Source organism: Ursus arctos, unplaced genomic scaffold (assembly GCF_023065955.2).
Source record: "Ursus arctos isolate Adak ecotype North America unplaced genomic scaffold, UrsArc2.0 scaffold_10, whole genome shotgun sequence".
Lineage (NCBI taxonomy): Eukaryota > Metazoa > Chordata > Mammalia > Carnivora > Ursidae > Ursus > Ursus arctos.
The window spans coordinates 31,829,263-31,844,433 of NW_026622764.1; the positions used below are offsets into that span (position 1 = coordinate 31,829,263).

General features: G+C 39.5%; 1 protein-coding gene across 22 annotated transcripts in view; it reads left to right on the plus strand.

Moving 5' to 3' along the window:
• KLF12 (KLF transcription factor 12) overlaps positions 1–15,171 on the plus strand; it is a 413,801-nt gene that overhangs the window by 133,293 nt on the left and 265,337 nt on the right. For 15 of the 22 annotated variants that reach the window (XM_026493403.4, XM_057308105.1, XM_048215555.2 and 12 more), the window contains one exon: positions 13–76. The exons of 1 other annotated variant lie outside the window; for it this stretch is intronic. In XM_026493403.4, the coding sequence (XP_026349188.1) occupies positions 44–76 (33 nt within the window). In that variant the 5' untranslated portion in view covers positions 13–43. Of the gene's footprint in view, positions 1–12; positions 577–9,509; positions 9,687–15,171 lie in introns of all 22 variants that reach the window. 6 more of the 22 variants (XM_057308082.1, XM_057308097.1, XM_048215557.2 and 3 more) reach the window with 2 other exon arrangements.

Below are 15,171 nucleotides of genomic sequence, written 5' to 3' on the forward strand. Positions count from 1 at the left end.
TGTTTCTTGCAGGATCCATGTGACTCCAGAGACAAATGGATGAATGAATATCCATATGAAGAGGAAAACAATAAAGGTCAGTTAGTCAAATTTTATAAGTGCAGTGAAAATCTTAGGTTGAACATTACTTTGTGGCCGTTATTCTCGTTAGAGCACTTCTGTGTCTGTGTATGGGACAGAGGTCAATACTTCGATACATATTCTATCTGTAAAGTGTAGTTTTTAATTTTTTAAACCTTTAAATATGAAGACATTTATAAGGAAGCAACCCTTTTGTGTGCAAGTCAAGCTGTCATCAGTTTCTAGAACTTAAGCTGGAATTAAACAATCAGCTTGTTGATGAATATTGAGAACTGGAAGACCACTGGATACGACTGATCACCGGAACAAAGAAGAACAAAAGAAGCCAGATTTTGTGTAAATGTATGTTAGTTCCTACGAGCGTAGTCCTGATACCAGCACTATATGGCACAGGACTGCTGTCAGATGCTGTCTTCTTTACGCCAGCTGTGTCAGCTTTCCTCAGAGGAGCAGGATGACCATGAAGGGCTTTTCACTTCGGTTTTTCACAGACAGGTACCACCCGAAATTAGAGGGGAACAAAAATCTTGTGAATTTCAACAGTAATCAAATGCTGGCTATCACTTTATGTGTGGCAGTTATTTATTTGAGCTTTTCTCCTACTCTGTACTGGTTATGATATAAAAATCATAGGCAATACAAAGAGAATTAACAATATTAAACTATCTCTTTCCTAAGATTTTCACACTTAACAGGTCTTGTTCACAGACACGTGCCTCATAACCCTTGTGTAGCTGCACAATACCTGCCATTTCGTCTTTTCCTTCCCACGCTGCTCCTGCTACTGTCAAGTAAATGTACATCATGCTGAGTCTTTTTCTGCCAGCCTACCTTCACAGTTGCTTACAGATGATTTTCCAGGTTATATCTTTCATTTAACATTGCCTTCTTCCCTCATCATTGCTAAAATTGCTCCTTTGTGGTATTTGTATCTGGAAGATTTTCAGACCTCTAGAGTGAGTATTGATTCACACATGATACAAGGGAGACTTGTAGGTGCATGGCATTGTTCTTTTTCTTGACCCTAGTATTGCCTATGTGGGAGAATTTACTTTGTGAAAATTAATTGTTCTGTGTATTTTTTTAAAAGATTTTATTTCTTCATTTGAGAGAGAAAGCGAGAGTGAGAGAAAGAGAGAGAAAGAGAGAGCAAACGCATGCACATGCACATGCACGAGCGTGGGGAGGGGTAGAGGGAGAAGCAGGCTCCCTGTTGAGCAGGGAGCCTGATGCGGTACTCAATCCCAGGACCCTGGGATCATGACCTGAGCTGAAGGCAGATGCTTAACCGACTGAGCCACCCAGGAACCTCTGTACTTTGTATTTTTATGTGGTTCAGTGAGGTGCTATTAAATGGGCTTTGGGTGGTGGGGTCGGGAGGTGCAGACTGTAATGCTTGTCAATTCCCTCAATTCCCATGGTGTAAATACTCTCATTGTGGTTGGTATCAGTGATTTAGCACCTAGCTTGCGGGGCTCCTTAAATTTAAACAGTTGGCACTCAGGAGCTGGGCATGAGCTAGCACCAGCACACCACTGATAATTTCATTCATAAAGTAAAGTTAAAGGATATTATGGAGTCCCTAAGGCAAAGGTAATAAATTTAAATTTTCCTGCCTCGTCCCTATGTAAATATGGAAACCTTTACTCATTATCATGCAAAATATGTTCATCCCTTCTATGTGATGTTGGTATAGTATTACTTTATGTTTTCATTCAGTTGTTAAGATTTTATGTTTGAGTGGATCAGTATTAACTTTGTGAGTTTATTCATTTTGACAGTGTCATTGTTCTGTAACTAATTTTATGACAACTGAAGATGATGGCAAAGAGAATCATTGTGTTACTAGGAAAAACTCAAAATATTATCTTGATTGACTATAATATATGTGATTCATTCTAAATGATTGTGCCTTCTCGCTTATAAAAGTCTTATTCAGAAGTCTGCATAGAGGAAGGAGCAGTGAGTATTTCACTTAATGTGTTTATCCCGAAGAATTATTTTTTTCTTATTGCTGGTTTTCATTTTTTGGTCTGTATTTTCAGTAATAGATGCCTTAGAAGAGAGAATATATTGGTGCTTCTTTTTAAGCCTGCTTGAATCAGATGCTGTTAGTTTTAAGAGTGTCTGATTCAGGGAGAAAATTGCAGAGCTTGAAAATTTATCTTTTCTATATTTTAAGTGTATTGACAAGGTCACTATTAAGATGAAGTTTTAAAATGTCAACAGTGGCAGCAACATTGCCACTGTCTACATAATTGAAAAGACATTTGAATATCGCTTTTAGAACTATGTAGTATGTTTCCAGTTTGCCACTGGTGATAAAATCTTGCCAAGAGCCACAGAATATCATGCTGTGCCTTTCTACTTAGGTTCTAATATTTAAATGGCCTAAATAGCATTTGCAGAATTCCTCGTGTGGCCACACCAAGAGTCTCACTTCCAGGAGCAGTCTTCATCTTCTCTTTCCTTAGAAAATAGCTATATTTGCATTAAGTCCTTTCCTTTACTCAATTTTTAAGTTCTCGTATTCAATTTCATTGCACTTCATTTTGGTCTCTTATGATCTGCTATTAGAAAACATCAAATAAATTCAGAAGAGATCCCATCCTCCATTATTTTCTGTTCCCAAATACTGCCGTAAAATATGGCATATATGTTCTGGAATGTATTTCACCAGTTGCTGTCTTTGTGAATGAGGTGGCTTGTTCGGGGACCCCTTCCACAAACCTGGCTTTGCTCCATCTGTTTTCCAGCCGCTCCAGGGTCTGTTTACCAAGTGCTTCTCAGCTGCTGGTTTAGAGCAGGTGTCCAAAAAGTACGCATGCATATACATTAGCTTGGCTTATCAGAGTTCACATTAAAACTTCTGCTCTGTGACTACCTCTGATGAACAGCTGCTTGGATGACTTTTACTTCTTGTAGTTGGAAACCATGAGGACAATAGCAAGCTTTGCTGAGAAAGCTTTAATTTCCTACCAGAAAAGAGTTTATAGCATAGTGATGGGCAAATATAGCGTGGTTGCTTTAAAGTTCTTTTCCATGAAGTTCCAAGGCTCGCTTTTCACACAGGATAGAAAGAATCGCAACAACCTAGCCTTTCTTCCATTTTGAACTAAGTAGGCATAGTTGCTCAGAAAACCCCAGGGTGATGCAAGTAAAGCGTGGTCAGCACTGGGCTATGATACGTTTATGTAGAGTAGCTGCTTGGACAGTAAACATGGAATAGAACAAACAAACAGAAAAACCCAGAAAAACAAGTCTTGGCTCTGTAATGATCTGTCTATATGATCATGGGCCAGTGATGACTTTTCTGAATTTTAATTTCCCAACCGCATAGTGAAACTAATAACACCTGTCCTACCTATTTGAAGAGTTGTTATAGGGGAAAGAAAGTATGATGTTTTCATGAAAATGATTTAAAGCATAGAGTTCTAGGGGCGCCTGGGTGGCTCAGTCGTTAAGCGTCTGCCTTCAGCTCAGGGCGTGATCCCGGCGTTCTGGGATCAAGCCCCACATCAGGCTCCTCCGCTGGGAGCCTGCTTCTTCCTCTCCCACTCCCCCTGCTTGTGTTCCCTCTCTCGCTGGCTGTCTCTGTCTCTGTCAAATGAATAAATAAAATCTTAAAGAAAAAAAAAAAGCATAGAGTTCTAAATGTGAGCGTGGTGCTGATACTATTATTTTTATAGCACAAGAGAGAGATTCACGACTTCGTTGTATGATTTCACATCATAAAGTCAAAATGTTTCCAGAATTGGAAGTGCCCTCAAAGATCATTAACTCTAATGTATGGTTGGTGTGTGGCAACCTTCCAGAAGAGCTGGTTGGTTACATCAGCCTTACGTTGAGTACTTTTTGGAATTTCCTACGTATGTGGCAATTCATCCTATTGTCAGACATATATAATTGTATTACAAGTTCATCCTTGTATTGAGCCAAATCAGTAGATTTGGTAATGATGGAAACTAGTAGGTATATCACATAATTATTAAAATGTCCTGAATTAGGTCATTCTTCCTTCAAGTCATTTCACCTTTGGGTGTCTAATTTCTCTTATCTGGGAAATGAGAACAAAATGATATACAGGGATCTGAGAAATAGTATGCAATTATTAAAGTAGAATATTGGCTTTATAACTTGAAAAGATGGTGTATTGCTCATTATTAAAACATTAAAGCAGGCACCGTCACCACCCTGCCTCAAACTTTTTGACATTTGGTGAACATTGTTTACGTCTCTGTGTGCGTATATACAAGTAAATAGAGATGGTTTATAGAAAATATGATCATATTTATACTTCATATTTCTAATGAAGTTATTTTTTCCTCTTGCTTCCAATATATAACGGAAGAAATAAAAAGTGAATTTAAACTGAAGGAATTTATTAATTTCAAATTAATGTCCTTTCGCCAATGTGATGCTATTACTTGACAAACAAATAGACTTAAATATGGACAACTGGTGCTTGCCAGAGGGAAGGTATCTTGGGGGGGGGGATGGGTGAAATAGATGAAGGGGATGTGTAACATGTGTAAGTCCCAGAGATGAAAAGTATAGCATAGGGAATATAGTCAGGGAATATTCTGGAATATTCTAGAATATAGGGAATATTCTAATAACGTTGTATAGTGACAAATGGTGACTTACGCTTATCGCGGTGAGCAATGAGTCACGTATAGAATTGTTGAATCACTATGTTGTACACCTGAAACTAATGTAACATTGTATATCAACTATACTTCAGTTAAAAACAAGAGTTAAGGGGAAAAAAAAACCCTTTGGGTTCTGGTAACTTTTTTTTTTAAATGACTGAATTTAACTTTAAAACAGCATCTTTTGACTTTTTGCTAACGATAGATGGGAAAATTGATGACATTTCTTTCTAAATACTTTTTCCCTCTTTTTGTTTTATCATCCTTTTAAGATTTAGGCTATATTTCCAGTAATTTCTTTATTATTCGTGATTATGAACCATAATTCTCAAAGCTATGTAGTCTTAATTCTTATTTTTCTGAGAAATACGGAACCACTGCTTTACTGCTATCTGGCATTTGGTGTCACTGTGAAGACTGAAGCAAACTGATCTACTTTTTCTTGTTTTGCTTTTTGTTCAGATGTTTGTGGACTATTTTTAGTTTGCTAGAAAGTTCAGTAATTTCATCAATTATGTCTTGGTTTCTGTGATTCTGTATCGGTTTTTCCTGGATCCTGCCATTAAACTGAGAAGTAGAGTCTGTATCAATGTCCTCAGATTTTTAAATCGTATTTAAAGTATATCTTCTTTTGGTTTTATTCTCTTCTTTAGTAACCCTGAAAATACATCTAATGTTTCTCCTTGGCTTTTTGCATCTGGGGTCTTCATCTTTAACTTTTGTATTTCACTTACTGTGTTTTCCCATTAAACATTTTTTCTTACTATGTTTTCAGTCAAATTTTGCATTATTTTTTATTTCCCCAAGTGGCTTTTTAAACAATATTTCTAGAGTATTTCAAAGCTCTGTCAGCTTATTTTCATCGGTTTCAGTTAACTTCTCTTTTATATTTGAACACTTGCACTTCTTCCTTGAATTTTTTTTTTTTTTTTGAAGAAAGGTCCTTTTGTTAATTTTTTTTTTTTTTTTTGAGTTTATGAAGTGTTATTTGTCCAAATTCTTCATGTGTTTCCTTGGGTAATTCCTCCTGCTATGTTTGTTCCTCACTGGCCTATTACTTACATTTTCTTGAGATTTGCTGCTTGTCTGCACAGTTCTCTTGTGATTATTCCCCAACTTTGAATGGGGCCATTATTTGCTGGTATCGCAGGGAGTGTTGTGGGCAGGGGCCCCAGTACTTTGAGTATGAGCTAGGTGAGTCCAAATCTTTGACTTGAGTTTGTTATTTCACATACTTTCTAAGTAAAGCTGTCATTTCCAGAGTCTTCCTCGTTTCCATTATACAGTAAAGGACTCTTGAGATAAAGGCTTCTGACCCCCTTCCCATCTCAGGTGGACCCACTTGGCCAAGCTGGACCCTAAAAAAATGCAGTGTCTGTACACTCACTCTTTTAGTGGTGCTGTCTCTGCTTTCACTGGGTAGGCCTTTCATAACTGTGATTATTACTTTTAGGAAATTCTGTGTTTTGCTTAAGGTCTGAGGAGGTGTATGTCAGCTCCCAGCGGCCTCCCACATTTCACAGTCTTTGACAGGTGTGTTTTATTTGGCAGTCTGGGTTTTGGACTGTTTTTAACGCTTCCACAGAAGATGGAGGGTTGGTTTTTTTTGTTTTGTTTTGTTTTTCTTTTTTCTAAATTTGCTTCAAAAGTTTTCAGTGAGTTTTAAAGGAAGGGTGTAAAAATTCCTGATCATTGCCGTTTTCAGTAAGTAAGATTTTAGACGTGTTTAAGGGGCCCACGGAGCCTGCTGAGCCTGCTATGGAGATGAAGAGCTTGGCTCTGTACTCGGGCCTCCTGGTTTTTAACTGTGGCTTTGCCAGGCCTTCACGTGGCTTCTGTATCTCATTGTCGTGTCTGCGATGTGGAAACAATGACCATGATGCCTACTCTGTAAAAATTGTTGTGAAGGTTAAATGAGAAAAAAATGCTAAAACATTTGCATATTGCCTGGCAAGCACAAAGTGCTCATTAAAATAGCCATTTTTATTACTTTAAGCCATGTTAATTGAGTTCAGAATGTAGTCAGTTTGGCTTTAGGAAAATTTGCTCCCCAGACCAGTATTTGTATATGTTTTTTCCCTTTGACTGAAGATATGCTGGGGTGTACCAGCATACCTGGGGGAACTGGGTGTCCTACTTTATATGTCAGCTTCTGGTTTTAGGGTTTGACCGAGGACTTCCAAATTGTTCCTCTGTGTTGATAAGAAATAGATACATCAGGCTTTCTCTGGGAGGAAATAAAATTCTTGAAGATACTGAATATGCTGTGGTAGTTGGTTCACACACAGAGTGTCAGCACCTTCTCTCGTATTAATCAGGGTTCTCCAGAGAAACAGAGCCAACAGAAGGTGTATATATCCCATATAATATATTATGATTTGTTATAAGGAATTGGCTCAGGTGATTAGAGACTGAGAAGTCCTATGATCTGCCATCTACAAGCTGGAGACCCAGGAAGTCCAGTGGTGCGATTTTGGTCCAAGTTCAAAGACCCGAGAACCAGGGAGCTGATGGTGTAAATCCAATGCAAGGATAGGAGAAGCCTGTTGTCCCAGTTTAAGCAGGAGAGGACTGGGTGCTCCCTTCCTTCACTTTTTTTTTTTTTAAAGATTTTATTTATTTATTTGACAGAGATAGAGACAGCCAGCGAGAGAGGGAACACAAGCAGGGGGAGTGGGAGAGGAGGAAGCAGGCTCCTAGCGGAGGAGCCTGATATGGGGCTCGATCCCATAACGCCGGGGTCACGCCCTGAGCCGAAGGCAGACGCTTAACGACTGTGCCACCCAGGCGCCCCCCTTCCTTCACTTTTTGTTCTCTTCAGGTCCTCAACAGGTTGGGTGATACCCATCTGCTTTGGGGAGGGCAGTCTACTTACTGAGTCCCCAGTTCAAATGCTAATCTCATGCAGAGACACCCTTACAGACACATCGAGAAATAATATTTAATGTGGGCACCCTCTGGCCCAGTCAGGTTGACACAAAATTAATCATCACATCTACCCTGCAGTGTGATGAATACAGCAATCCTGTGTTTAGGATTTATTATTTGTTAGACACAGGGCTACAAAGACAAATTAAATTTAGACCCTGACCTCAAGTCTTTATCATCTCAGGGACAGGCAAAATAAGTTACTACAATTTGGTATGATTAATACTATAATTTGTTTAATGAAACCGAGAGAGTTGGTGTGGGCCATGATTGGGTTCACATGTGAAGTGACATTTGACCTGGGCCTTGAATGATTGTGTCATGTTGACTGGAAGAATGGGAGCAAACAAGAAAAGTTACCATCCTTTGTTTAAAAAAAATCTTAGTAAATACAAACCATATTTTCTTTTCTGTGGCTGAGCATTAAAGTGCTCTGCAGAATTTCTTCTTGGAGTTAATGGTAAATGTGATATTCAGTGATGTCATTAAGTATTTCAGCCAGAATCTATTGAGGCTCATTTATGTGTCCAAATGATTTTCTCTCTCCTTCCCCTCTCTGTCTGTCTCTGATTCACGTGCTTTCACGCTTTCTCTTCCTTGCTCACACATTTTACTTCTCTGGACATTTGATTATAGTGGTTCTTCTGCTAAGCTTTATGTCCTTCTATTTAGAGTACATTATCAAAGTCATTTATATAATATATTTTACCAGAAAATTTCAAGAGTGATCATAAAAATGGTATGAGCATCTTTTAAACATGACTATTTTAGTTAAGCAATGTTAATTTAATGAGAATATTATAGGATTAAAGCAACATAGTAATTGATTATTAGAAGCATTTATGGAAGTATAATATCTATATGGTTAATTTTATATTATCAACATCTGTACATTAAAAAAAAATGGTAGCCTCCTTTCCCTCTCCCAAGCTGATGTTAGCTAAGAATTAATTTCCTACTGTTCTCTAAAGGGACTTTTAATAAAATCATGAATAATGATTGACTCAACAATGAGTGGAGTTCTTTATCTTATACATAATTTAGTCCTCAGTACCTTACAGCCTAATGGAAATAGGACTCACGGATATTCCAAGTGAAGAATCAATTGATTATTAACGTTCAAATTTGTTTTTCACTACTAGTTTTGGTACCAAATTCTGTATCAGTCATGGTTTGATCAGAGAAATGGAACCATGGGAATGGTAGAGAATATGGGATTTATTATCAGGATTTGACCTCATCCAGGTATAAGAGCTAGTTAAGCAAGTCACGTATGGCTGTTGCTTCTGTATATTTGGTGGTGGGCCTGAAGTCAGCAGGGCAGGAAGGAAGGATGAGCAGAAAGTACAGGAGAGCAAGGGCACACTGGAATCTGTGAGGACGAGTGGATCTCTACACAGATCCTTCGCTGATGACACGCTTCCAGTCTTGGCTATGCTGAGGACTGGAGGAGAAGCTGGCACCCCTCCCTGTGTTAAACACATCATGGCCTGGGAATTGGTTGAGCTGATGGAGAGGTCCTGTGGGAGCTGCGGTCAACGAGGTGGACTTGTCCCTGTCTCAGCAAGGTGCACCAGCTCACCGGTGGTGACACTGTGTGTGAGTTGTGCCCGAATCTGGAGCTCTGCATTGACCTTCTGAGTGGGAAACAGATGTGACCGTTGCTACACTTCTTCCTTCTGCATTTTACCAGAACGTCCCTAATCAGCCAGGGACTGAGGGATTATGTGGGGAAGGCAGTGCTGGGAGATGTACATTGAGCTCAGCTAAGTCGGGCCAGTTCATAGCCACCGATCCCACATTGCTAGCTCTCTCCCTTCTCACGTGCAGCTCTCCTTCCTCACCCAGCCCTCCACCTGAGTTTCATCGATCATATACCTTTTGAGTTCTGCACACTCTATCTTGACCCTCCTGAGGACCTGAAGCCCTGCCCGTGGAACCCAGCCTTGTTGTGGAGATGAAGGCCCATGCAGAGAAGGCTCCACTGCTCTGGAAAACCACCTGCCTGGGTTCACTGTTCTCCAGGTCTGCTCCTCTGTTGAAAAACTGTGGGATCGTTTGTGGCCTTGTGTGGTTCTTGACATAGTTGTTGGTGTCCCTGGTGGCTGAGACTCTGCTAGGCTTTGACCGTCGCCCATAATGCCATACACTGATTGAGCTCAGGCCAGGGCCACGTGGCTTCAGGGAGCTGCAGTTGAGAATACAGGAAAGACAAAACATAGCACAAGAAAAAGGGGGATTCTGATTTTTTGTCTGCATGGTGGAAATGTGAGTTGTCTTGACTTTGGGGCTTATCCAGGTAGTGAAAGTTGGAGCAAGATCGTGAGTGATATGAAGAGCTGGTATTCCCTGTGTGAATGAAAACTGTCAGGTACAGCAGGAGGTTAGAGGCTTGGTGGGCAGGCGATAGCTGGAGGTCGCCAGCTCTGGGGGACGGTTAATAAGGAGGTGGGTGTTCATGCAGACTAGGGTTCATGAACCGGGAAGCACTAATTCAGGAGCGAGATCCCGTGCGGGTCGTCGGAGGGCAAAGGGCTACCCCGTGGCACTTCCGAAGTCGAAGCAGGCTGCCTCTAGAGAAGTGCTGTCCGGGCAGCTTCTCTGCAACACGGCCGGCATGGCAAACAGTGTTTATCTCACAGGTCAACTCTCGTATCTTGGTGAGGTTTCCCGGGGGTCTGTGTTGAGCCCTGGTACAGGACCAGCAGATCCTGAGCAAGGGGACTTCCTGGGGGCAAAGATAAGGGAGCAGGTGATGAGGTGAGTGAAGGCAGAGAACTGGCCTCTTATTGGATTCAGAGAGAAAAAGAACAGCCTTTGAAAACAACCTGGCTTAAATTTCTAGAATCTCCTCTATAGAGAACCCCAGAAAAGGCTTTAACTCAAATTTGTGATTTAGAGTAAACTCAGAAGTAGAATTCTAATCAGAGAATAGGAACAATTAGATTGCTGAAATAAGATTAGTTATTTGTGGAACAGACCAGTTTATATTTACACATTTATGCTTTGTGTGTGTGTGTGTGTGTGACAGAGAGAGAGAGAGAAAGTGAGGAGGGGAGGGATTGTTTCTAGTTTATGGGTAAATGCTTGCTAGGTTTTGTTGAATTTTAATCAAAAATTTTAATTTAGTCATCCAATTACTTTTAAAGTGAATTGCAAATATAATTCCCATTCCTTAACCATCAGGATCCAATGAATTAAGACACTTTACCTGGTTATTCTCTCTGTCGAGTCCATTCTTTCCAGTGGTGACAACTTCTCCTGGGGATTAATGTTGCCAAACTTAGATACAAAGGACAGAAAATCTTATCTGTAGAATGTATCATATTGATGCTTGTAAATTCCTCTCTTCTCCATGACACACTGATTCTAAAAAGGAGAAAATGGTGGAAAGAGGTGGGAGTGTGTGTGCTGGCCAGATTCGTTATTTCAGCCTTTATCAGTCCCTGGAATACTGAGGCACTTGTGTTGCACAAAGTTTGCACAGCACTCAGTAGCAAAGCTGCATCCGTGTAATCTCTGTTTTGTAACATTTATTTGTATGTCATTTCCAAAAGTGCCACTTAAAGTAGAAGGCCCTAGTAGAGAAATGATCGTGGAGATGCCCTTGCACAGTGTGGGTGGAAGGGAGACTGATACAGGTAGAGGATGGTAAGCAACATTTTTTTCCAAGCAATTAAATGATAGATTTATAGTTTGAAGTTCTTCTGGTTCCACACCAGGACTTAAATGCATCTTAAATGCTCACTTGTCTAACTGGATAATTACTACACCCCACCTTACCTCTCATCTCTCCCCGTAGAGTTTGAAGAAAACTGAGGTAGCAGACATTCAAAGATGGGGCTGGCATGCAATTGGGCAGTTCTACGATCTACCTCCGTGCAAATGATCAAGGGGAGGCAAAGAGCGAAAAGGCTATGAGATTTCTGTGTCGTGGCTAAGCGTGAGATAGACTCCTTTTCCCCAGTTCTAATCAGTTCTACAAAAGCTGCTTATTTTTTGTTCTGTCAGAAACAATGCATGTTGTTGTAATGCAAGAACTTAATTATAGTGGAAAAGTCTCTAATGCTTTCTGAGTGAGAAATTGAATCTCAGTCATACTTTGGCTTTAATTGTGAAACTGAGATACTGCTAAAGCCCTAGCAGTTGCTCTTTCCACATGGAAATGTGTTGGCGGGGTAAGAGCGCAGACCGGGTGGGACCAGTGGGCTAGTTTGTTGTTGTTCTTTGAAGTCTGCTCAGTCTCGTTAAGTAGTCCGGGAGGCATGGCTGTGCTTCCAGGAGATGATGCTATTGTTGGCATTGAGAGCAACTCGTTTCTAGATTTTCTTCTTAAGTAATGCTGAAAATTTCAACCTATATCTTAGAAATGTGAAAATTTGGAGTTGGACAGTACTGTAAGAATTATCTCATTCAACTGGATAATGGATAGGAGGAAAAGATCAATAAAAATGAAGTTACTTGCTCAAGGTTACATAGCCCATTATAGACGGGAAGGTTTGGGAGAAAGAAAGGCATAAAGGGAACATGGTTACTTGCAATTCACAGATTTTTAAAATCCAGTTTAAGCAAGTAGGTTTAACTTTTGCCCCCTTCTGAATTTAAAGCAAAAGGTACCTGGTAGATATCTTTTTAACGAACGTTTGAATAAGTGGATGGGTGGAATGTGAATGAGGACAAAAGAAAGAGAATGAGAGAAGGAAAATGAGGATGGATTTCTCTGTTACTTTTTCCTTCTTTGAAGAAAGTGTTAAGGAGTATGATCATTTGTGATAGAAGAGAAAGAAAGAGGAGATCCTGAAAAATTGACAAATGGGTTATACAAAACCTGAAACATTTCCTCAATTAAGGTTGACTTTTCTAGTAAGCGGTAGTCGAGGAAAAGCTCTGGTTTACAGATGGGAAAATGATAAGAGAAGGATTTTCCTAATCATGCTGATGTTATGGTAAAAATGCTCTGAATTTACCGCTTAGGCTATAGTTAAATATAACAAATATGAAAAAAGTACTTCTCTGTACTAAGTATATTTATGATTATTTATGATAACACAAAATTTTTATATTGAGACATCTAGCAACATAGGCTTTTTTTTTTGGGTAATGTGCTTTTTTTCTTTTAGTTTGATTAGTTGAATGTTCTGAGGATTTCCCTTCTACCCTCTATTTCTTACACTTTGGCTAAGTTTTGATTCTTGTGTTAAAATAATTGCTTGTGTTGTGTGGTGACTATATTGTCTTAAAGCAGATTTTAGCCACCTATGTCAATTTTTTTAAATCGGTAATTTTGAAAATTCTTATTTAATTAAAAGAATTTCTTTTCTAGTTGAAAAAGTAAGGGCAGAAGCTTTCTTGAAGTTATTAAGTATTTGGTGGATATAAAAGAATATATATAATGAATATATTTTATAAGACATATAACAAAAAGAAACCCAACTTGAGAAATAGAATGTTTCCAGTATTTTTAAAGTCTCTTTTTAGGCCTCCTGAATTTTGCATTATAATTTCCTTGCTTTTTATCAATTATAAGTATATATTCGTGAGCTATATATTGTTCACTTTTGCTTGTTTTGGGACATCATATAAATAATACCATACTATTTATGTTCCTTTGTGACTTGCTTACGTTATGCAAAGTTTTTGGTTTTGATATTCATGCATACTGGTGCGAATACTGATTTCCACAGCCAAATAGAATTTTATCATAAGACCAAACCTTAGAGGACTGCTGGGAAGATGGTGGGGCTGGGTATAGCAGCTGTGGCCGCATGGCTACCTTGTTGGAGGCGGGGCAGAGGGGTTGTCTTCTTCAGCTTCCACTGTGGCCTCAAGGCATTACTTGCAGGGAACCCCCAGAGGACACCACCAGGGGCCCCAGCTTGCAAACAAAAGACATCAATCTCTTTCCTTAGTCAACCAGATCTTCCAAACCTCTTAAAAGAAGCTAAAAGGCTGAAGTCCAGGAGTTATCTTCATCCCCGGCTGTCTTTCTAATATGAATGATACAAAAGCACTGGCAATTGGAGAGTTTTGCAAATCTCTAGGTCACGCCTATGTAAGTATGTGCAGTTTGCATCCACATCATATATTTGGAGGGCAGTTGTAACAGATACAGCAAGTAGAGATCTCCAATTGCCCACCCAGGGAGGGAAGGGAAGGTTAGCTGGTGCCTTTTTTCCATTTTCTCCTAGGTCTGTCTTCTCTGTCCCCCAGATTGAAGAGAAATAATAACTGTGATTGAGACTTCGGCAGCGGCCTTGTTACACGGTTTCTCCAGGGTTCCAAATCATTCTCACTTTATACCTAAAGGAAATTTTAATTTCTTCTCCTCCATGACTTACAAATCCCTAAGAAAATGTGTATATGCTATATATCACATATATTCTTACATTTACACTAAAAACACTAGGATTTATTAGTTTTCACCAGATTTTAAGAGTTAGAAAAGCATGAAAGCTTGAAATTTGAGTAAAGTGATTCTTTTTCTTAATTTATTCCTTCTCTAGCAGTAGGAATGTCTATTCTTTCCAGCATTTTGCTATTTCATTTGTTTTTCTATTATATTTTATTTGAAATTGAGTACAGTTGACACACAGTGTTACATATAAGTTCAGTATCTCCCTCTCCCCTTCACCCATTTTGCCCATCCCATCCCCTTCCTGTCTTTGACAACACATCAGTTTGTTCTCTGTATTTGTAGGTCTGATTCTGCTTTTTGTTTTACTCTTTCGCCCCCATCTACATGAAATCCTATGGTATTCGTCTTTCTCAGTCTGACTTATTTCACCCAGCATAACACCCTCTAGATCCAGCCCTGTTGTCTCAAATGGCAGGCTCTCGTCTTTTTTTCATGGTGGCATAATATTCCATTGTACATGTATACCACATCTATTCATCTATCAGTGGACACTTAACGTTGCTTTCATGTCTTGGTTATTGTAAATAATGCTGCAGAACACACAGGTGTGCATGTATCTTTCTGAATTAGTGTTTTCATTTTCTTTAGGTATATACCCAAGTAGTGGAATTAATGGATCATATTGTATTTCTATTTTTGATTTTTTGAGGAGCCTCCATACTGTTTTCCACAGTGGCTACACCAAATCACATCGACAGTGCATGGAAGTTCCCTTTTCTCAACTTTATTGGTGTAAAGATCCTATTAGTATGCGGGGGCTGCCATAACAAAGTGCCACAGACTGGGTGGCTTAAACAGAAACTTATATTCTTCTCTGGAGGCTAGAAGTCCCATATAAGGTGTTGATGGAGTTGATTTCCCCTGAGGCCTTTTTTCTTCCCTTTGACATGATCTTCTCCCTGGTCCTTCCTAGGGTCTCTCCTCTGTAGACCTCTGGGTCCTAATATCTCTAAAGGACACCAGTCATACTGCCTTAGGGCTCACCCGTTTTACCTCATTTTACATTTATTACCTCTTTAAAGGGTCTAAAGGGTCTGTCTCCAAATACAGTCACATTCTGAGCTACTGGGACTTTACCCTAAGAACTTTGTGGGG